The 23,818-nt window shown below is 43.8% G+C and overlaps 3 protein-coding genes across 5 annotated transcripts in view; 2 read left to right on the forward strand and 1 right to left on the reverse strand.

Annotated features, from left to right (window-relative positions):
• LOC126563823 (epidermal growth factor receptor) overlaps positions 1-23,818 on the reverse strand; it is a 371,336-nt gene that overhangs the window by 245,875 nt on the left and 101,643 nt on the right. The gene's annotated exons all lie outside the window — the stretch shown is intronic.
• The window catches only part of LOC126564362 (zinc finger protein ZFP2), a 505,414-nt gene that overhangs the window by 66,331 nt on the left and 415,265 nt on the right, over positions 1-23,818 (forward strand). The gene's annotated exons all lie outside the window — the stretch shown is intronic.
• The window catches only part of LOC126565923 (paired box pox-neuro protein), a 28,398-nt gene that overhangs the window by 2,790 nt on the left and 1,790 nt on the right, over positions 1-23,818 (forward strand). The window contains exons 3-5 of the mRNA XM_050223126.1: positions 13,950-14,090; positions 14,198-14,277; positions 20,021-20,213. Of these exons, the coding sequence (XP_050079083.1) occupies positions 13,950-14,090; positions 14,198-14,277; positions 20,021-20,213 (414 nt within the window). The remainder of the gene's footprint in view (positions 1-13,949; positions 14,091-14,197; positions 14,278-20,020; positions 20,214-23,818) is intronic.

Here is a 23,818-nt window from a genome sequence, read left to right on the forward strand (position 1 = left end):
GGGGCTGAGTAAAGTCTGGCGCTTAAGAGTACCGCCGCAGCAAAGGTTCCCCTGTTCCAAGGGCTGATTATAATGATTAGCGAGATAGTTTGATTGAATTAACGTGTATTAGGGATAAAATGCAAAAGTTATTGGATTGTCAATTTTGTACGTATTTTTTATAGTTTCTATTCATTATTTAATGCTCAAATGTACGAGCATTACCTGAAAAAGAGTTTGTTTCATACTCTTAATTTTGACTTAAAATTCTCTTAGTTCTATTCAATTATTATTTTTCTTCTATTGTTCCATTTTAAATATTTTCGTGTTTTTTATTCAATTTCCTCTGAAAGTACTTTTTTTTTTACATTTTAGTTAAATAATTTAAATTACTCTGATAGTACTTCAATTTATTTATTTAAATATGAGAATTGCCGCCATATTGTTATAGTAATTAAATTTCTGGAATTTTTATATAAACACATAAAAGTTCTGATTTATTTAAATAAATCAGAAACGTTTTGGATATCCGAGCAGCATAAAAGTTGAGGATTAAAGTTTGAATTGCACCTAAAATAATCTTCTAATTTCTCTTCCAAGACCAAGCATCGTAGCAGGCTTATTGATCTTCTCTTGCTAAGCATTGATTTACATAAACTGAAAAGGTGATGGATCGATAAAGAAAGCGCGAAATGAAAAACGTTGCTACTAAATGCTTATTAAAAATTGATTTTTCTTTTCAATCAATCATTTTTTGGACATGATAGAGCGAGAAAAATCAATCACAATTATCACCTGCACCGAAGCAAAATAAGTCATTATTTATCGGGTTCGTAAAATCGCTTAATAAAGCGGTACAAATTAATTCAGCAAATTCTTCCACCACACCACACCACCCGTTGGTTGCTTTCGGCGGGAGCTTCGGAACGCCGGAAAAGAGTTGACTTTTGCTAACCGAACGCACCGGTGTGGGAATGTGGTTAAAGTTGTTTAGTGACTTGGTTTATGACTCCATGACAGGCAGACACGCCAGCGTTCGGTTAGATTGCCAGCACAGGGAAAACCCATCCCGGGAGAAATATGTGAAGCCGAAAGTGACGTTACGAAACGCTTTCTCGAAACTGCAACACTTTTGCAAACGGGTTCGGGTATAATATTAATATTATTCTCATTCGAAATGCTATCGCTTCGTTATTTCTTATTGAAGTTTTTTTTTTGTTATTCTCCGGCGTTTTTTTGTGTTTTGATCGGTTGCATCACGCATCACTAAACATTTTTCATCACATCAGGATGCGGGATGCACAAGATGAGCATGATTTGGTACATTTTATCCGAAAAGTCTGCGCTACTGTTTTGTGCATAAATTGATAGTTTTTGCACACGCTTAACACGCTCCGGTGGCGGCGGCGACGACGGTCTGTGCATGAAAAAGTGGAAGAATTTTGCAACCTTTCTGCAGAAAACCAGAAGCGAAGCGAACTCGATCGAGTAGATTTGGAATCTTTTTTTTTGTCGAGCTTGATGTTTTGAAATTCCTCCCAGTCAATAGCGCATCGGCCAGTTGGTCTGCGTTGTAGCAAAGCTGCACCGATCTCTTCACACACAGCTCTGAGTGGGGACCGAGTGAGGGCTGGGAGGGTTCGGGAGGTAACGATCTTCAACCGGTAGCGATCCCGCATCACCACCGGGTTCCTAAGGTGTAGACGAGTGTGATGTTGTTCTCGCCGATTTTCTTCGCTTTTCGTCACTTCGCTGTGGAAGATGGTAGCAATGCCTGTAGCCGGGAGCGGTGGCGGCGGCAGCACCGATCGTTCGAGTTTCGTTCCGTACCGACGCGGAACGGGATAAAATATAAAAATTATATTTACAGATTAGCTAATTTTTTATCTGTCTCATAATACAAGTTGTAATAATTTGAAGAATTTTATGCGCTGAACGAATTCGCAATGGGTTCGAATTCTTTGCCTTCGTCCGAGCGATTCTCAGCGGTGGACGATGGAAGCTGGCATGCCGGTGGTTAGCGATACGTTTTGGTGCGAGTTTTAAGAAGCTGATGTGATGATTTCTTATTCGCACAGTGGAACGAACTTTAAATGTTTGAGGGACATAACATTGTGTAAGATATTATGTATGTTCGGGATATCTTTGTGATTATAACAGACAGATAAAATAATCTATATCTTTCATGAGTTATAATAAATATGAGCGAAAGAGTCAAAACTACACATTTATTGATCACATTCTAGATGGTCAAATAATCAAGATTATGCATCGGCTCAAGCGGGGCATGCACAATTCAGGCATGGTATTATGTCCTCCAACAATGCATCTGATAACTGATAGAACAGATGTTGTTTTTTGCATGGAAGTTTTCCAAGTGGTTGCCACTTTCAGACTGAGACGTTCTTCCACGCACCTGAGGTATCTTTTCAATCAAAGATATCAAGATATCAGATCAAAGATGAAGAAAATGTTTGTGCTGTCAGATTCGTTCGAATCTCACCGGTGTCTGTGGCAAGGGGATAGACTCTCCTGTTAGTTGTTCAACATCGTTCTGGAGGATGTCATGCTTCGACATCCGGGGCACGATTTTTACCTGATCTGATGATGATTTCACCTCTAGTTCCATGGCTTTGCGTATGACATTGACATCATCGGACGGATATCTGTGGCGGTGTGCGAGGAGTACACCTGACTGAATCGCGACGCCAAGAGATTCTTCTGGAAGAAATTTCAAGTTTTTGCAGTAATTAAAAATTGTGGCGAAATCATTAAGCAATTAAAGTTCACCATCCATCATCCACAAATCTAGAATGCAATCGAAGTGATAGACAAATATAATAAAATATTTACCTGCTTCAGCATATTTTGACCGATGCAAACATGCACCGGCTCACGTTGTGCATAATCCCAACATTGTCCTCTGGGAAACTACACCAAACGCAGCGAACACGCATCGGGGTGACGGCGTTGAGTTGATCGAATATCCATCGCGCACAATCCCTGCCAGACGTAGTAAGTGAGTGCGTCGTGTGAGAGTGATTTCCCATCACTTTAAATTGGATGGTCCCCTTGGTTTTTTGCAGCGCTTGAATCCGCGTGGGGAAACATTATTCATTCCGATAGAGCTCGCGATATAAATCAACCGACCGATGGTGCTGCCGTGTGCGCGTTGACTGGAAAGGATCGTGTTTTTGTTTCCCATCGCTTCGGTTGGTTCCATTGAGCCTTCTCCGTTCGGTGGGGTTAGTTTTTGCTACCGAGCCCGCGCGATATCACGCGACAGTTTCTTCACCGCCCGGACTGCCCGGACGGCAAGGACATCTTGGGCCGAACGGTGTAAGGCGGTGTGCCGATTGGATGATGATCGGAGGACGAACTTTTTTCCACACGCTGCGAGTCGATTCCTCGTTGCGTGTGATGCTGCGGTTTGCTTGTCAGTTTTCACGCGTACAAGTACGAACCTCGGATCGGGATGGGGTTTGTACGATGCGGTGCGCTACGCTCTTTTCATTGACTTTGGAGGCCCTTTTCTTTTACCTACCTTGACAATTAATTGACTGGGGGAATAGATTTATGCAATCGTCTTCTTGGTCGAGCGAGAAAATGACGAATGACGGCAAACACTCGGACGAACGAACGAGCACAGAACAAGGTCCCGGGATATGGGGACCTCAGTTTGCAACTGATTCCGGTACTGCGTCGCGTCGTGCTGGTGGTAGTTTCTTCTTCGGGCATGGCACGGAAAAACATACGCCCATCAAATGATATGGTACCGGTGTGGTTTTGTCAGTTTATGTCCAGCGGTGATTGAAGGCGAATTAATTCATTCTTCAACACTTCCAAGCCGTCCGGAACTGTTGCGACCTGGGGCTCGAGTCTCGACTGTGTTCCGCGTGTGTTTTCGAAAGCCTTGAATGAGTACGCGTACGACGTTGCATCCGCTACCGCTGAATACTGCTGCCGCTGCTGCTGCTGCTGCTGGTGAATTAATTGGCCAGCAACACGTACTAACGAACTCCAGAAGTCCGGGAGTGGATCGTTAAGTACACAGTTTTCGGACGCCTCAGACGCCCACAAACGCGCAGCTTCCCTTCGGGTGGAAGTCTTTTTTTCCCTCTCCCCGTAGCGTTACGTTTCTAAAACGCTTGTACCATGATTTATGCTCCATTCGCACCGTGGCAAGCGAGGCCGGTAAGAAATCGCTACACGGATTAAGTTTCAGAACCGTTGGACGGGAGACGGACAAAAAAAAAGCTAACAAAAATGGAAGCTACTACCATCTGCACTGTTTTATATCAATCGGCAGGCGGACTAGCGGGTATATCGTTTTATTCACTTCGACCTGCTTCACTAACTGCGCACTTGTTTTACTGCTTCATTTGCCACATCACCACGGTGGAGACACGGCGCACCGGAGCGCTGTCCTGCGATGCATGGAGAAACTTCCTCGGTTCACGGTTCGGTCGTACGCCGTCCGTTGGCACAAAGTGATGTTTTCAGGTGTTGTTACCATTTTATTTTCCTAATTAAGACCGAAACCGCTTGCCGGATTGCTGCTGGCGGGTCTGTGCGAGTCCGCGTGTGTTATGTTTGGGAGTGTAATATTTTTTTTCGGTTTCCAAGAGCGTAAGAGGCACGGATTAAAGGTCCAAGGAGCCGCCCGTAGGCTTTGGTTTCGTTTGAGGTTAGTTTTCCGGGAAATGTGCGTCAAAGTGTGCGTGGTTACGCATGCCGAAGTCACGGACTGGGCATTGGACCGTGGGTCACACTGTAGGTTGACAGACAGCACAGAAGCGAATCGTTAGTGGAATGGTGCGGGAGCTAAAAGGGGAACCTTAATCACTTCCCGCGAAGAGTTGTAACTGTTATTTTTTTTTGGTTGGAGTAATGCTAGGCGAGCTCAGTGTTGGTATGAAGCTACCGATGACTACCAGTGCTCAAATGATCGTAGATGCTGTGGATAAGGGATGGTGTGCTTTGTTTTATGGAAATCTCATTTCCGGTGCAAGCTGCGAAGAAGATTAATCTTATTTTGTACCAGAAAACACCTAATTTGTAGAAATATTTACGCGAAAATGGGTTTAGTTGATGGTTTGAATTGACATTCTGTTTAAATTTATTAATGAAGCCTGGATAAACCAAAGAGCATATATTTTTAAATTGAAATAAAATAAAGTACTCCTTGATGATAAATTGAACTTTTTAAAGATATCGCCTGTTTATTGGCTTGCTGAAGCTTCTGACGCAATATATAGATGGTTCGACTCATGTAGAAAAATGCTCTACTGCCCGTTTGTCCGATCAGTCACAGGGTGCGAATCCATAGTGTGGTGGCCCATGGCTGCTCGATTAACACAAGCCTCTGTACGTTACTGGTGGATTTCCATAGACTATAGTATTTACCGATCCCAACAGTTCATAGCGGCCCGTGGAATTTATAAATCGATAAAAACAACAACAAAAATCGAACTATTCACTGATTAGTTCAGAAGTTTGGTTACTTTAGCTATGATTTCTTAAGAATTATCGCTTGAAAATACTTTAAAAAGTTCAATTCAGCGTTAATCAATCTTTATCAATACGTTCCCACATAATTTTGAGCATGAGTAAAGTATTCAGCTATCGGAACGTTACTTCCGATCATAAACTGCTTGAAATTAAAGTTTGTAAAGGCAATGTTTGTTCTAACAAGGACCAGCAATTCTAATTATTTGCACAATTATTTAGCACGGCAACCGTAGCAATTTGTTATAATGAAGTTCCAATAGCTCTTCATTAAGCAGAATACACTTGCTAATCATAATCATTTTGCGCTAAATAATTGATCATTCACATCAATAGTACTATTGCGAGAGCCACATCGAATGATCGTATGTCAGAATTGAGTCAAAATTGATACAGGATCCCAGTGCAACAGTGTGTCGTTCTGCTGGGTGGACATGCAGCGAGGCGTATGAGCATGGCGTCGTTTTGCGATTAGATTCAATCGAGGCAGATGCATCCGCTGTTGGACACCCGTCTCCAAAGTGCATCCTCTAATGCATGCTTAGACGGTACGGCTTTGCCCGTTCCCGTTCGGGCCAAAAAAGTTATGTTTGTGGGAAATATAATCAAAATAATTGATTGCTGTTACTGACAGACCAGCTCGACTGACTGAAGCGACCGTGATGTTTCTGATACGGAACGTGGGCACACTCTAACACGGTTTGTTGTCGTTTGCGCCTGGAAGCGGCAGTCGCATGGTTGCTGATTAGCGATGCACCGCATCGGTGACGGTGCATTTAGATGTGCCCAAAAACCTTGCGCTTAGAAGCCGCTTAGATCCGGGAGCCATCCGTAGGGCATTGGGAGTGCAGAAATTATAGCGTTTGTTTGCGTGTAATCGACCAACGAAACGTCGGATAATCATAGGGTCAGATGGAGACGGTCCCTCGGGAAAGAGACGGGCAGATTTGGACCCTTTTTTTTTGTGGACAGGTTTTTTTTGTTCAGAATCTAATGTCGCGGTGGTGGTGAGTGAAAAATAATAACTCAAATTGAAGGTGGCATCACGGTCCTCGTGAGATGATTTTGGGAGCTGTGGAATTCGGACCTAGGCAGTAACTTAGCAGGGAATGCTTCATAAGAACAGGACCGAATGTATTGTTTTGAATCAATTAGAACACATCAGTCGTTTGAGACCCGTTCTCTCGATAAGGGTTCAAGTTTTTCGTTCCAGATTCCGACATCTCCTTGGACTAGTTAGAGAATGGCACTTCATGGCAGAACTGGCGCGCCAGACGAATGATACCTTTTTAACGATCGTTGATGATTTCGGAACGTTTCAGCTTCTGAATTCTCTACCCCCGGTCGAATTTATTTCCCGACGGTGAGGAGACGAGCCCCGGGAGTGGCACTTTGTTCGCATGGTAAATGCGTATGCAGATCGCGCGAGGTTCGGCATCCTTTAATGGGCACCTCTTGTTGAATCGCCGTACTTTAATTGCGTCGACGCTCTGCTTCGGCAGTTGTGAGACTAATTAAACCGCTAAATTCCGCCAATTTGGCAATGGCTGGCAATGGGTTTCGGTTCGGCATTGGGAGATAAAAACGAACCCTTCCCGTTCGCTACATTTCGGTTGCTTCTCGGACGCCATAAAGTTAGTCCTGCACAGGAGTACATCGTGCGGTAGAAAATTTTGGCAAACCTTCACAGTAAATGCCGCCGCCCCACTACGGTCAGCATCCAGCAGCCAATCAGAAACGGATCGAACCGAGGTCAACTGGACAGTGGCTTGTGGGGGGTTGGGTTGTCGTAAAATCTGCGAGCCCTGCCGGCAGCCCACTGTTGCGGGAGATAGAGATTTCGGGCGTCCCGTGTTCCCGATGAGCGTGTGTTTGTTTTATTTAATTTCCCGTGCGCCCTTTTTTCGCGGGCGTGCACACATCATCCGGCCACCGGACATAAATTTATAATGGCAAGCGTAAAAGTTGTCTTCGCCGGCACGAAGGCTCGGAGAGATGAAAAACGGCCTCTCTGCGTGCGCTCGGTTCGCTGCCCGACCGTATAAACACACCGTTCCGAGGATCAGGTTTATGTTTGCTGTGCCCTGGCCGTGGCATGAAGATGGCGACTTCTGTGTGTACCGGGGCGAGTACCACATGAAGACGAGGCGGTGGTGAGATTTTTTTTTTTTTCGTTTGTTTCGCTTGTGTACCCTTTTGCCGTGCGACACCAGGGAACCAACGGTAGTCCAACGAGTCAGACGGCGTACTACCGACTGTCAGTGGCCTCAACCGGTCGTCACTGCTCGCAGCCTCGCGGGCTATAAACGGAGAGTTTTATATGAAATGTTAATTTCTTGCCATTTTCAAACCGACTCACCTAGGCTAGCCACCGTTTTCATTCCACCGTGGACTACCAGGCGGGCGCCGTCCTGCCTTCCACCACGACACGGCGCAGTGGCGCTTTACGAGAGCTTCGCGCTCATGTTTCGCGGCCACAATCATCGCGGCCATTAGCATCGCCATCTGCAACAGCCATCCACGCCCGCCCGTTCGGTTCCCGGGCAGGGCGCAGTTGCAGTGACCATAATAATTAACCGGACCGTCCGATCATGGTCGAGGGCTCATCGCAGCGGGTACGATGGTTGACGACCGAAATGGTAGCGCAAATGGTGCCTTTTTTTGCATTTGCGTAACGCATCAAGTGTGTGCTTGATGTTTCGGGTTCGGTATTTCAATTGCATGTCGTTGAAATCGATCGTAGCGTTAATTCGCCCGGAGCGGGATGATTCTAATTAGCATGATTTCATCAAATGAACTGCATGCACTCGATGGGATTGTGTGGATCAAGGGTAATGTGAGTTTAAGCAGCAAACGATCTACATAATGAAGAGTAATGGTACCATCGGTGTAAGTCTTCGTATTGAAGCCCCCAGCAGCATTTTAAAACTGATGGTTTGTTATTAGTTTCTTTTAAATCAGCTTGTTTGTAAGTATCAGCAGAAGAACTAACTTAGAATATGGTTTGATGACTAGTCAACTTCAAACTTTTTGTGAATATCGCTTTCAATGAGAGAAACTGTTTTTCTACATAATTAAACTCAGTGCAAGTTATGTTTATGTGTTTGTGGAAAGTATTACCAACTTCAAAGTAAATTATACGTGAATATTTGATAGAAAATTTTAGTTTCCTTTTGGTTATGGTCAGCATATAGAAAGGCAGACCGTTATCAGGACTTAATATACAACAACGTATTGTGATCTACGTGATCAAGTGAATCGTCAAGCCAAACAGAATAAGAAGAATTGGGGAAAATGTAGATGGAGAAAAATAAGTAGAGATAAAACAAGAATTATTTACACTTTTTAGTCTGGTTTTTTCTTATCTAAAAATCAAAGTACTAAATAATGGTCTTTGGTTTGTCTGGTACTAAGTTTGAGCAAGTGTTTGGGCGAAACGCTTCGCAAGCGTTTAAGCTTTGCGATACTTAGGCGTTGATCACGCGAATGGTAGCTTCCAGGACAAGCATACCATAAGGGTGGTGCTTACGAGCGTAAGATTAGGAAGAAGAAAATAATAAGGGAAGAAAAGTCAAGCTGAAAAAAAAAGGACACATAGATACAACGTAGGAAGCAGACAGCAATTGTAATAAAATAAGCTTTGCCTTGCAGCTTCGTGGTCCCTATCATGCAATGCTTCTTTGACTTGTATACCTATCCTGTGGAACGGGCGTACAGGAACTAGACTAAAGAAGATCGGCAAGATCTTCAATAATCGTGAGGGACCCGCTCTAAACTATTGAGTCTCCTTGATGGTAAAATATAATTGCAGATTTCGCTTGATAGCTAGGTGTGTGCATGGCACATACGTTTAAGTTATTGACCACATCTCAAGCCGAATACGCACCCCAAACAAAAGCATGTCTTAATAACTGAATGCTTGATGTCACATTTAAAATAGCTTGTCTAACTGCAATCACCAACTCTGTTTCGCAAAGTGCATTCTTTGCATAGCTCTTCGCCAAAAGTCACCAAAGTCTCCAGCCCAAACGCGTCCAATTGCTGGTATGCAGGTGTTTTGGAAATGGGCAATCATTTGGCGTTTTGGAATTGGCACCAAATAGGAGCATATAAAAATATGAAGCAAAAGCAAAAAACCCTCCACGCAAATAAAAACAATCAGTTCCATCTTGCGAACGCCGTCAGGCTGGCAGGCGACAGATTGACCAGCTCGTTCGCCATTCCGTATCCGCTCCACACCATTCGCATACCATTCATTCATACTGGCCGGTGCCACCTATCGAGAGGTTGGAAGGGGGATTGGCCTGGTTGTGTGTGTGTGTTTTTTTTTTTTTGGGGGTACTTTAAATTATTTCCTAAATGAGCATAGCGTTCATCTCCGGTGCAGCTCATTCGCTACCGACGGGTACGGGTAAACGAGCGGCGGCACCAGCAAGGGCGGCCCATGTGCATTCCTTTTGCAGGATCCGATCGAAAAACGGGCTGCTCGTAATGAAGCCATATCAGGCGGAGGAGCTGGCCCAGGTATGTTTGCACCGGTGCCGAACACCGGTTCCAGTGTGACGGAACACGGGAAGGAGAGAAGGGCAAGAAGATGGACGGGGAGCGGTTGCACTCGAGTCGATATTAAAAAGCATAAACATATTTCCCGGTTTCCGTTCCGTCTCGGTCGAGCTGCGGCTGCGAGGAGCACGGAAAAGGGAACTCCATTCCTACTAGGGAACTGGACGGGAGCGCGGCGTAAGCAAGACATCATAATTATATCCCATCAATCAATTCGCACACCACATATTTCACCATGTGACGGTATTTTGTTGCGCGCCGTAACGGCACCGGCTCGTTATGATTGGGAGTTTTTGAGGCCGTCGCTGAAAATGTGTCATTACACTGATTTCCTATGCTTACGGGAGCGCAATCGCTGCGTTTAATTCCCTGCAAAAACGAAGCTGTTTTACGTTTATCTCAATGCATATTCTGTGCGCTGCGAGCCTTAATAATTGATTAGGGGATTCATCGGACGGTATTCGTTCTCTGGTTGATCTTTTAAAATCTCAGCAGCTTCCTACAGCTGGCGATCGTAAAACGCCCAGCATGAGATCGAATGAGTTCGTTCAATTGGAGGTTTTTTCTTTTGTTTTTCGTTTGCAAAGATTTCCCTGTCACGTTTACCTGCTGCCTGCAACAAAACTGCATCCCAGAAACGCACCGATGGCGATCGCTCGGTCGATCTTGCTCATTATCGATGCTGTCATCGGGTTTTGTGCGTAGCGGGCGAGTAGCGTTTGCTGTGCGGATGGTTAAATTTTTATCACGCTTCACGATCACCGCGCGCGAATGATGCGTGTGCATCGGACGGTTGTTCCTCATCGTCTCGTCGGTGCGATTTGATGGACAGACTCGCAGCAGCAGCAGCGGACTGGTATTGGAATATCGGTTTTTGTTGCTGCCATTCTTCCGCTCCGTGGTGATGTGTTAACCCCTGGAAGTTTTTCGCCGGGTCTCACCCCGCTGTAACGTATCGATATGATTTTATGCTTCCAGTAGGTTTCGTTTTGCGACGGTTATGGTTTATATCATGTTTAATTCATACCCTTTGCGTCACTCAGCCGAGCAACGATACCGGAGTGGTCGGGCTTGAAGCAAAGGAATTTAAGATAAACTTGAAGGCAAAGTAACGACAAAAAAATGGATGCAAGTACGGAGGTGTGTTTGCATGCAGCAAAGCATGTTTTTGTGCCTCTGCATGGAAATACATTTTAAAGTAAAAATTGTTCGGCTTCGGATCTGATAGAAGTTGGAGGTGAAAATCTTGACACCAAGGTTCTGCTTGATCGGATACATGGGAAAGATGTTTGTTTTTCGTCCTATACAGTGCACAAAACCGAAGCACTGAAAGCTTACTGCACAGGACAGTGCACTTTTAGCATAAGATGGAATCGTTTGCTTGAAATAGAGTCAGCTAAACCATTATTAGAATAGCAATGTTATAGCTCGATTGCACGCCATGCATGTTGATGGAACATATGTCAGCAGTTAGAAGAAACAGCTGTACATTCCATTCGTTTATGCAGGAAATTGTCTGATTTGCCTTCCTTTCAATTTCTAAATCAAGCAACGTTTCTCGACGAAGAGGATTCAATTTTTGGAAATAGTTTTTAACTTTGCATAAACATCCCCGACGGCTGTTCAGTACACACGAATTTGTCGTATCAATATTTGATTTATGCTGGTGGCGACCACACCGACCCGTACATTTACAGCACATCCTCCAGTGGTTTGCCATCAACCTTAGCCTTCAGGGTAGGCTTCACTCAAAAAAAAAAAAACGCCAGAACGCAGAAAAAAAGAAATTCTATAGAGGCGCCATAATTGCGCGGTATGCAACAGGAGGATGCTTCTCCTGGGCCATCTTCTAATTATGCGTCTGTCGCAGGTGTAATCAAAGATGTGCGTACTTGAAGCAAAAGGACCAGCAGACACAGACACAGACAATGCGAGACACTTTGGCACAGAAACCTACATCCTTTAGAGTCATGCCAACCACACCATTTCAACATTTCAATCTGAAGGTCGCATTTGGTGACTTCTTCTCGGTAAGAAGTTGTTTTTTTTTGTCTTGCTGGCCAAAATTTGTATCTCAGCTGCTTGCAGCAGAATCCTTCAGCGTTTGCAATCGAGAGCAACTGTGTGTGAGAGCCTGAAGAGTGTAATTACAATGCATTACGTAGTCGCGTGCCCCTCATTTGTTCGGTGCAAACATTTGGCTGAAGCCAGCAGCATGAAGGCGTGGTAGTTGGAAATAAGAAAAAAAGGTAAACACACATTTCCAACCCAAGGAGAGGGCTCGTGCGATGATAAATTGTTTTGCACACTCGGTAAGCACCGACCGACGGTAAAAGTATGGAGCAAGGATCAGTACTCGAACCGGTGGAAATATTCGTGACGGGTTGGTGGAAACTTTACTGCAAGTTTAATCACAAAATTTGTTAGAATTTAATTTCATACTTTAGGACACTATTTGTGCTTATGTTAAATTCACTCAGTACCAGGTGCTTGCCATTGCTGCATTACAGGGTGTGAAAATGACATCCCTCGCGAGCAACGATCCAGCTGGTAAAGGATCCTCTGCCCGTTTCGTTAATGTGTCAGTGGCTGATGATCCTGCTGCTTCCTTGTCTTCCTTGTAACCCAATTTCGGTTTGATTGAAGTAAATGCACTTTGATGGGAGGTTAGCAATTTTGTCATTAGCTTTCGCTGCAGGTGTGTTGTGGTTCTGTTGCGCTTTAGGGTGTGTTTTGGTTGTTCCGACTGTGGAAGATTTTGTTTGCTACACTTTGACTGGAAATGGACAGAACGCTGAACGGTGAGGCACGTGACCGAAGGATGACTTTAATTATTGCACGGCCTATAATTAAGTTGATGTGAGCTGATGGGTTTAAGGTAGGAGATAAGTTGCAATGTTGTGGCTATGGTGTGTCCCTAGCGTTGTGACGTGAAACAGAGCAGTAAGGACCTCCATTTGTTGTGTTGAATTTAATGTAAATATTTCATAGATTTTACATAATACTTTATGCAGACTGTTGTTTATATATTTTTTATTTTAAATTATATCAAAGTGGTTACCAGTTGGAATAACGATTATCTTTATTATGTCTTCCAAAAATTAATCTTGTTCGTGCGCATTTCTTTCCTGTTTCGCTTATTAATCATGAAGAAATCGTCTGCAAGCATAGCAAAATTTCAAATTCTCTCCTGGATGCATCATGACCACCTCGTTCAACGCACTTAACACCAAACCCGGCACCGGAAACCTGCCTGATGGCATTCCGCTCCCGATATCTCGTCACACTGGATCATTCGCAGACAGACCGCCAAAAAAAAACCCAGCAACCGGCCCACAAAACACAATGTCACAAATTCCATCCGTCGTGGCATTTCATAACGCAATTATATTTATGACAGCGCACCGACGCGAAACGAACGCACGTGAAAATTGCCATTCCGAGAACCATTCCGTGCCGGTGCAAAATTTGATCTCATTACCAGTGCGGGGGGCTTTGCGTGAAATTTTGTGGTGTGAAACTTTCGAGCCCGTAGAACGCCCCGTACGCCGTGGATTGCATAGCAGTTTAATTGGGAACGTTCGGACGGGTCCCAATTTTCCTCACACTTGGGGGAATCGAGGAAGAAAAAAAAACGTCAACCCGATGTAAAATTCCTGACCAGCACACACACACACACACACACTCACTGTCGTGGCCAGTTGATATTTTTATTGATATTTTTTTAGTTGATATTTTTATCGATCGATTGATATCGACCGCTGCGCGGGTTTAAGGCTTCCGTTTTTCGTTTGTTCTATCTTTGAGTTATTTCCTCTCCTGCAGGGGAGTTGTAATTTCCCGGTTTTCCCGCCGTACTAACCTCTATCTATTTGTCCTGCTTTCTTCATCCCCCTCAGGCCAAGCGGGTGTCAACCAGCTGGGAGGAGTGTTCGTCAATGGTCGACCCCTGCCGGACATTGTCCGACGGCGAATCGTCGAGCTGGCACTGATGGGCGTTCGACCGTGCGACATTTCCCGGCAGCTTCTCGTGTCTCATGGTAAGTGCACCGGCGTTATCGAGGCCACCTTCGTTCGGCCAAAGCAAGCTAATCAAATCGATAGATTAACCATTCTCCGCCCCGCTTTTGGGGCTTTGCTTCCGCAGGATGTGTATCGAAAATTTTGACCCGCTTCTACGAAACAGGATCGATACGGCCCGGTTCGATCGGTGGCAGTAAGACCAAGGTAAGAAGACCGGTACGCCTGCAGCAAGAGGAAACCTTCTTCGCGAGGGTGAGTTATCGGAAATCGCGCCATCTTAATTATTCCTGCACCACGCAACAAACGGGATCGATCCACCGAGGCCTTAACGTGTCGTTAATGAACTGTGAAGCAAATGCGCCGATGGTGGTGCTGGCTGAAGTGGTACTGGTTGTAACAGGACACACTTACACTTCCGTCTACTTTGTGATACATCCTTGCCGAGTGTTGTAGGGAAAAAAGAACGAGAAAAACCCACCGTTGGGTGGGCTGCATACACGAACAGTATACGGGGTAGCCAAACAAAATGGATTCCTTTCCAGCCATCCTTCCGGTTTAGGAAGGAACGTTTATAAGACGGGGGGACGAGTTTGAACCGCACGGAAAGGACGACTAATTGCGTGTCGTAAACAACTTGGTCTCACTCTCGCACTCCCTACATTTACTCTCTACTCGCATGGCTAATGTTTTTTTGCGTGATCCGTGTAGTGGTTGTGTTTTTTTTTTTTTTTTGTTATTGGAACTAGAACTTTTCCATACCCCATCCTTTCGGAAACAATAATTGCTAAAAGTTATGGAACCGAAATTGAAAGCCCGATCGGAAAGACGAGATAGCCGCCCGAGAAGCAACGGTGCTCGTCGAATCGAATGAAGGATAATTATTTATAATGTGAACCAATGTGTCACTGTCATGTTGCGTTCCGTTTAGGGGTACGGAACGCGCCATGTTTTAAAACCAGGGTTGTGCACTTTAACCCTGGTGGCAGGACCGTTGGAAAAGATCTCCATTGCAGTGGTACGGTTAGATAATCGCTTGCTGGCCTTATCAAGATGTGAAGCTTGGGGTATACACGTGTGGTGAGAGAGATTCTCCCCGAATGAACTTGGGTGAATTATGACATAGTGGGGACTTAGAAGAGTTTATGGCATCTTGATGAACTATGTAAAAATACTTATTCATTGTTCATGATGAACAACACGATCGTGTTGTGAGTACTAAAACTGAATTATAATTATTCTTTATGGTGCAATCTATAGTGAAGCAGTTTAAAAGCATTTATGAGCATTTAATTTTAATTACTCTATAAAGGATTTTAACCATACGTGCCAGCTGTTTCACAAAACTCTTGATGAGGAGTTATTGAAATGTATTCATTATTTATTTTATTGCTGTTAGTATGTGCCATAAGATAACATTCAACTAGAAGGATTTATTTGAATAGCTATGATTCCGATGACAAACAGCTACCCATTTTAGGATGCACCACCTTTAACGAGTTGGTTTCCATGAAGCGTGCTACCGGAAATATTGTCCCACTTATCACCCACTATCTGTTCGAGCCCGTGTTTGTTTTGGCACGATGATATGATTTAGTGAACCCTGGAACAGGAGCACGACGGAACCGACATCATTACCCCCTTGGGTGTTTGGGAAATTGGTTGTCGTGCGCCACCGGTGAGTGGGTTTGATTGATGATTAGGGTAATAATGTTGACATGAATCTAAATATTCCCCAAATTGTTCAACACGCTACCGGTGAACACGTGTGACAGTGTATTCGAACAACATCTTTAAATTGTTTCATTATTACAAATGCAAATGAATTTTCTTTTGGTGATAGTTACGTCTTGTGCTTTTCTAAACGTGCTTTTAATTCCATTTTTCAAACATAAATTTTGCACCACACAGAACGTTCCAGTTCACCCATAACACGTTCCACTTCAATGATGTGATTTGTTTGAGCTCCTGCAGACATCCAGCAGCTGATAATGGAGTTTGTTTATCACATTCACGCCTCCCCGCGGAGATCACGAGGTGGAACGTGGGAAAAGCGACACATTTTCCCAACATTCGCCACACCTAATGAAGTTTCGTTTCGGCTGGCGGGAACCGCATGGGATGGCAGTAATTATAAATCACCGGAAAAGTAATCATTCATTTTTTGGGAGCTTTTCCAACGCCACCTCCAAAGGGGGAGCTTATCGGCGGAGCAAAGCTTATCGTATGGGCGCATTTAGCGTCGGAAGCGGGACATAATTAAACGGTAATGATAATTGGATGTGCCTTCCATTGGTGCGCTTTTGCAATGCAAACCGAACCCGAAAGTGTTGATGTGTGCCCAAAGGGTGGTTTGGTTTTGCTCGCTGCGTACCAAACAGCTGCATTTTTTTTTGCGGAGTTCAATTTAATTTATGCTAATGCTATGGTTTTTCCCCCCAATGATCGGTGTCTGGTGGAAGAGGAAGTGTCGTCCTCGGGGCGATGCTGTTGCCACGCCGGTGGTCGTACGATGTCATGTTCACACCATCGTACCTTAAGACTGGCAGATAAAAAAGTAAAACACCAAAGCAAAGAACAGGAAACAAAACAGGGAACGCAGCCTCCCGACGACAGTCGGCTCCGGGCAGTTGATTCTCTGCTGGCCTCTTTTGTTTTTCGGTAATGATCACCGGTACCGATAAGCTTTACTCGTAAAATTCAATTTAAATTTACTAAATCGCACTCCCCAGCGGCTCAATCTCTCCCGGACCACACGGTAGCCCGGTATCCGGTGTGGCCCAGAGACAAATCCCTTTTGCTTGGGGACGATCACGGTGCGATCCCGACGATACCAGGCGATATCCAACAAGTTGATGTTTTGTTGTATGATTTATGGCGGTCGAGTGTAGCGTACCGTTTACATGTACCATTGCTGGTTTCTGGAGGCTGAATGGATTTTCTCATCGGATTCGGTCGCATCGGTTGTAGAAAGGGACAGGCACAGTGACATCGCACCATCAGCATCGGTGGTGGGTTGTGCTCGCGGTTCTTCTTGCGGGACGGCTTTTCTGTCTTTTTGTTGTCTTATGCTCGGACAAACATAACTCCTCCTTTTTTCTCAAGGTGATGTTTTCTTCGGTCGATAGAGGTAGGGTGAATTGATTGAGGTTGTGGTTTTTAATCTAGTTTAATTTTATCGGAACGATTTAAATACCAATTTAATGTCATAATATGATTTTCCACAAGTGGATAAACTCCTAGTAATTTGAAAATTTGAAGGCAAACATTATGAGCCTTGGAATAACTCATAATTAACTTTGTCATTTAAATAATGAATTCATTGTTGTTTTATTTTCTAAAAATGCTCCTATCATAGTAAGTCTTTTCCATCCTAATAAGGGTTATTATAAGAATTAACAATTAATTTAAAATAGTAATGCTGCACACATGGTTGCTTAAAAGAATTTTCTCAATATATTTCAAAATCAGTTTCAACCACAAAACATAAGTTTAATGGAAAATTATTAATGCTTTAATGATACAATTATTACTGTCAATAATGTTTGTGTCGTTTTCCATTGTAGAGAGTATCATATCGTTTGCTTCACATTGCTCAGGAACTCTAATGAATTCAGCATAATTCTGTCTGACACTGTCGTGTCGCGATGCTGTTTCGGCAGAAGTCATACTTTACATTGATGTTGATCGCTATTGATAAAATCATACCCAGCGGTTGCCGATTATGGCTGCCCATAGCAAATGTTATACTATCACCGCCACAGTCCATCGCCAAATAGATGCCGTGCAATATAATGATCCAGCAGCGGGCGTCTGTCGGCGCTATAAACGGTCGACGGCGATCAGCTGCACGAATCTCACGCCACAACGCCGTTGAAGGTGTTAATAATCTTGTAAAATATTCATAGACTCAAACGCCACGATTATGGTGGGCAAACGGTGTGCCCGATGCCGCTCGAACGTTTCGTAATGGTTAATCATAAAATAATGTTCACTGTTTTCCGACAAATCATTGCATTCTTGGTGGTGCAAAACTACCTACCGAAGACGGGCAGTATCGATTTAGCTGGACAGAATGTTACAAAATATGCATGGAAATACACACTCAATGGTGCATGCTGCGAACGAATATCGAACCATCGAAGCTGTCGATTATTTTATTTTACGACATCAAACCGCGTCAAGGTAAGCGGACGCTAAAGCTAGGGAATAGGGTGGTGACTACCATGGCCAGGCCGGGAATAACCCTGATCGAACAGGCAGATCGATCTCAACGAATAGAACGGTCACATTCTGCATTCCCAGACATTGGGTGTCGGTGATTGGCAAGCTCGAGTACACAATCTCTCTGTGCAATAAAACCAGGACGAAGGTAGCAGAACCCATCAGACCGGGACCTGGTGGTGAAACAATGAGATTGCAATTAAAGTTATTGCCACTCTACATTTGCATGCACGTTGCAATTTATTCAATTAATCGTTCACTTTGAACGGGGGAAGCAATGTTCGGGCGTCCTTTTAACGATGTGTTTTGGAGTAGTTTACCTTGTAGCAATTACGCGAACTGTTGTAGACCTGTATGTACTAATTGTAATGGAAGGGAATAGTACATACAACCACAGCAAAATGTGTTTCGTAAAAGGGAGGAGAATAGAAGCAAGTTTTATTTCCTACGAGGTCTTTGTCGAGACATTTAAGACCCTTGACGTTCTGTCCTATTTGAGGCCTTTAATGAAATGCGACATTACCTGCTTATCACAAAGATAATGAGCCTTCCGCAGAGCTACTACTTAAAGACGTAAATCTACAATTTTTTTTAAGTTGGTCTACTCAATGCGTCCTTTTCCTGAATCGCTATCCTGAGCTATTTGCCCCTAATCTAGATTTTCTTCCACCGTTGGAATGTGTTTATTTTTCTACCCGTAAAAGCTATTTTCGAACCCATTCAATGGACGTATTTTTGAAGCATATGATAACGATTAAAAGCCCTGTTCCGGTATTGGAAGTCGTTTCGTTCCTGAAAGTGGACCGATTGGCGTAAATTACTGTTCGTTCAATCGTGGTCTTCTGATCACGATCGTTCAACTTGACGGCGAGGGTCTTTTTTTGTGAACTTTAACGAACGCTTTAAGATACTAATTTACCTTTACCGTGAACTCGTACGTCTAATCAACGCCATCTCACTGGGAGGAGGTTTCCGCTGTTTTTCCTCCGGTGGCTTGTTTCAATTTTCCCGACAATAAAGTTCGCTTCGCCCTTTTGCCAATCTCGTAAAACGAAACGATTTATAACGTCCGGCCGGCACACCGAGTGCATACCTTGGCGACCATAAATTCTTGAAGGGTAGAACCTACGCGACCCAAAGACCTGTTCCGAGAAAATAAGCATTTGATGTGGTTCTGAACTTTTCGGTACGTCTTATAGCGTTCGGCACGTTACAGGCGTAGATTTATAATTGAAGCCATATGATTGATGCTTTCGGAGGCTAAGAACCCGTCTTGCTGGCTCGATCCCGACGACAAACTACCACCACCAATGCGACAAAGTACGATTTATTGGTGCAATTTCGCGGTCAGTACGATATGGTTGCTACATGCTTATGATTTACATAATGGAGTGCAAACTGCCGATGACTTCCCATCCCCGATCCGCTTCCCTGCCTTGCTTTTTTGCGTTGCAGAGGGTTTTGTTTTTAACCTCGCTGATAAGCCGTTGAAAGAGCACAAATTTATGGTGGCAATATAATAAATGACCATACCGTAGCGCCACCCACAGCAACGCGTCCCGATGCCCGGTGGATCGGTTGCAGGATCCCGTGGCAAAACCCCGTAATGTTTATTGCCGATGCATGTAGCAATTTTCTACCCCTTAACAGTTCCTTTGCTAAAGATTTTTGTTGTTGATGTTGCCTTTCTTCTGCTTTTTTTTTTTTTTATTGATTGGCTTTACAGCAAGTGGCAACGCCGACGGTGGTGAAGAAAATCCTACGCTTCAAGCAGGAAAATCCGGGCATGTTTGCCTGGGAGATCCGGGATCAGCTGCTTTCCCAGCGGATATGCGACCCCAACACGATACCATCGGTAAGCTCGGTGAACCGGATACTAAGGAACGGCGGCATGTGGACGGACGATATGACTTCGAATGGTAAGTAGTGTTACGGTGTGAAATTGCATGTGTTGCATTCTGGGTTGTTGCTGTTTTTTTTTTGCCTCCAGAAGGTGCGAATTGGTCAATTTGTTGACGGTGATTATGAGGGAAGTGAAGGCTACAATGTAGGTTGAGGAATGTTATATCGAATTCAATTATGCAGCAGGCGAAACAAAGAGGCAATTATGACCAAATTAAGGTTAGGATTAAAGCTAAATATTAATGATGATAAAAGTCATTTGCCATCTACGTTCGATTGATTCGTTCTTAATTCTGTAAAATGTGGAAATTTTTGGGATTCTTTATATCATAGGAAACCTAAAAATCATTATATCATTTGCATGCTTGTTTGAAAATGTCTTATTCAAAGAGACTTTCTCTTTTAATTTTCCATTCGAGTGATATAATTATCTATTAATTAATTAACTATTTCTATATATGAGGAATAGGACAATACGGCGTAGATCCATGGCAATCAGTGAGGATGTGGCGGACAGTGATGTCAACGTCACAGAAGCTGCAGAGTTGAGGACTGAATTTATTGATGTTGTAGGAACAGGTTAGGCGTGTATGACCTATTCGAAGGCGGGATAGGACTCGTTGATGGTGGCTGGATTCGATATCTTCCCATAAAGCGGTGTTGTGCTTGATAGGGCGGAGTTGGTTGCTGAGGTCTAGCTTGTGCAAGGTGTTGGGAGACTATGATGTTCAAAAAAACGAATGACATCTCGGCGAGAAAGGGTGTTGTGTGCTTCTGTTGGACGAAGCCGACCTCTGTTGGTCAGACGATCAGCTCTCTCGTTTCCCTTGATTCCGGAATGATCCGGAATCCAGCGGAAAACGATTGTCTGGGACGCAGGAATTGAGGATTGCGGGGCTGTAAGAACACTAGCACTGTCGGTGAAGATGAGGTTCGGTCGGTCGGTCGGTTGGTCAGTCTGTAGTCTTTCGTTTTCGGCTAGTTGGATAGCGATTGCTTCGGCAGAGAACATTGAAGTGTGATTAGGAATTTTGATGGTGCTGTTATCTATGGAGGAATTGATTCCATAGCCGGCTAAGTCCTGGTGCAAGGAGCCGTCTGCATAAATATGGTGAAAATTCTTATACTTAGCGTGTATAAAGTGAGTAAAGCCACTATTAGCAATGTGACTCCTATTTCCGGTTCCCCGCAGAGAGCGTTTAAGATCCCAGTATATTGCAGGTGTACTGTGGTATAAGGAACTGATTGCCATGGATCTACGCCGTATTGTCCTATTGCTCATATATAGAAATAGTTAATAAATTAAAAGATAATTATATCACTCGAATGGACAATTAAAAGAGAAAGTCTTTTTGAATAAGACACTTTCAAACAGCATGCAAATGATAGAATGATTTTTAGGTTTCCTATGATATGAAGAATCCCAAAAATCTCCACATTTTACAGAATTAAGAACGAATCAATCGAATGTAGATGGCAAAAGACTTTTATCATCATTAATATTTAGCTTTAATCCTAACCTTAATTTGCTCATAATTGCCTCTTTGTTTCGCCTGCTGCTCATAAAAATTTCTCTCCGGAGTTGAGGAATATAATCTGTTGGATTTATTATGTAAAAATCTTGTAAAATTATATAAATTTGCAAACGCCAATGATTAATAATAATAAAATTCTTTTAATCTGCTCGGGATATGGCGATCTATGAGGAAAAAATACTTAATAAATCATGTTTTTTGTCTCAGTCATCACAAGCGATGATGACAATACGGTATTAAACCGTAATAATCAATTATAAATAAATAAATATATATGTAAGTTAAAAAACCACACTGGAATTTCATAATAACCATCACACATCCCGCATATTAACTAGCTTACATAAAAAGGGCATTCATTCTCACAATTCCCACGCTTTTATGTTCCCCAAAAAGGGAAACAAATGTATAAGGCCCTGTAGCATATCGATTTCGATTGATCGATAACCTCAAACACACACTCAAAAGATCGTCGTTTTTTTTTGTTCGACTTAAATCTTCTGCTAACGATGTAGCGTACCAATTCGCACTCATTTACAGTTCAGCTGTCAGCCGCGGTAAGTGAAAGCAAAGCTCCGATCGACCGTTGACAAGCTGTTTGAAGTCACTTTTGACAGCTTCACTAATTTGTGGTGTGCGAAACCCATCACTTAATTTGCTCATTACGCCGTATCAGTTCCAATCTTTGGGATGGGGGGGTGCAATTTTAACAACATTATCACACACGTTGACCACCCGTTAGTGACCGTTTACTTGTCGCATGTGAGCGCGATCCTGTGTACATATGGCGTGCAGGAACACGAGCCTGTACATGCCTTTGGATGACAAATTTGTTGACATTAAGACACCTATTAGCAGTAGCACACCGTGCGCGCGTGTGTGTTTTTGTTAAAGAAAGCGCTCTCTTTTGTGGTTAATTAAATTTGCATAATTTATCTTGCACCCCTTTCCCGTTGAGTCATTTTTCAAAAAAAAAAAAAAAAGCATTCCATTAGCACAGACAACCTCATCATCATCTTCATCACCGGCCTGATCATGATGATCATGCGCTTATTTCACTTAAGAAACGTTACTTACGGCACCCGAAAGGTGTCCTTACGCAGCACACGCCACCTCGACCCGGGTGAGAGTGTGAGTGATGGGCGCGAAGGTACCACAATGTGATGTGTACTTTTGACGTTCACTTACGCCCCGGGGGGAAAGCGTGCGCCTTACGCACGAGTCCTTTTCCCCCGGCAGACGATAATGGGTACTTACGTACGTACATACGTACGCGGAGAGTGTAATCATTCAATGAGCACACTTTTTCCCCATTTTCTCCACATTGCGCCATGCGCCAGATGCACTTGCAATGAGAGAGGGTGTGCTTTGTGTCTTATACATCCTTGAGGGTTTGTTGCAATTCTTCCATCCTTTCGGGGCAGCAATCGTTGGCAGAGGTTCGTTGAGAATGGAGGCTCAGCTGTGGAAGGCGAGCTGGGCGATCACTGGCTGGATGCAATTTGATAATTGTACCGCGATATGAACCGGTAATGAGAGACCTCTTGACAGACAATCAGCCAGTCGGTCAGTCTGATCACGGGGCAGGACCGTCGATACGATATGTTTCCTTCTGTCCATGTTTCGATGATAGATTGTGCAGTTTATTAGGTCACTTAATCACTACTGGGAAGAATTGTAACTCTTTCTCGTGTTCGCTGTTCTTCGCTGTTCGAAAGTGAGCTTCCTAATTGAGCCTTACCTTGGTCGCACCGTTTGACCGTTGTTTGGTTTTTGAAGGGAGCGTTTTGGACATGTTTTCTTTACTTTGCTTCATTCTTTAGCTATCTCTGTGCACATTTCTTAGCAGCATCGTTGAGAGGATACTCCAGGAACAGCTGTGGTTGCGGTGCGTTGTGGGACAGACCTTCCTTTGCCTGTCGGGTGCGCATACGCTTGAAGTGCGAAAAGAAGGCGCGAATATCGGATCTCCGCGTGCACACAAATACATCCTTTTAGCATGATTTTTATGCAAATTCCGCATGCACGCCGCACATGTATCTCAAGGTGCCAGACGGAATGAATGGTCGGCTGGCTAACCGATCGTT

This window comes from Anopheles maculipalpis, chromosome 3RL (assembly GCF_943734695.1).
Source record: "Anopheles maculipalpis chromosome 3RL, idAnoMacuDA_375_x, whole genome shotgun sequence".
Classification (NCBI taxonomy): Eukaryota; Metazoa; Arthropoda; class Insecta; order Diptera; family Culicidae; genus Anopheles; species Anopheles maculipalpis.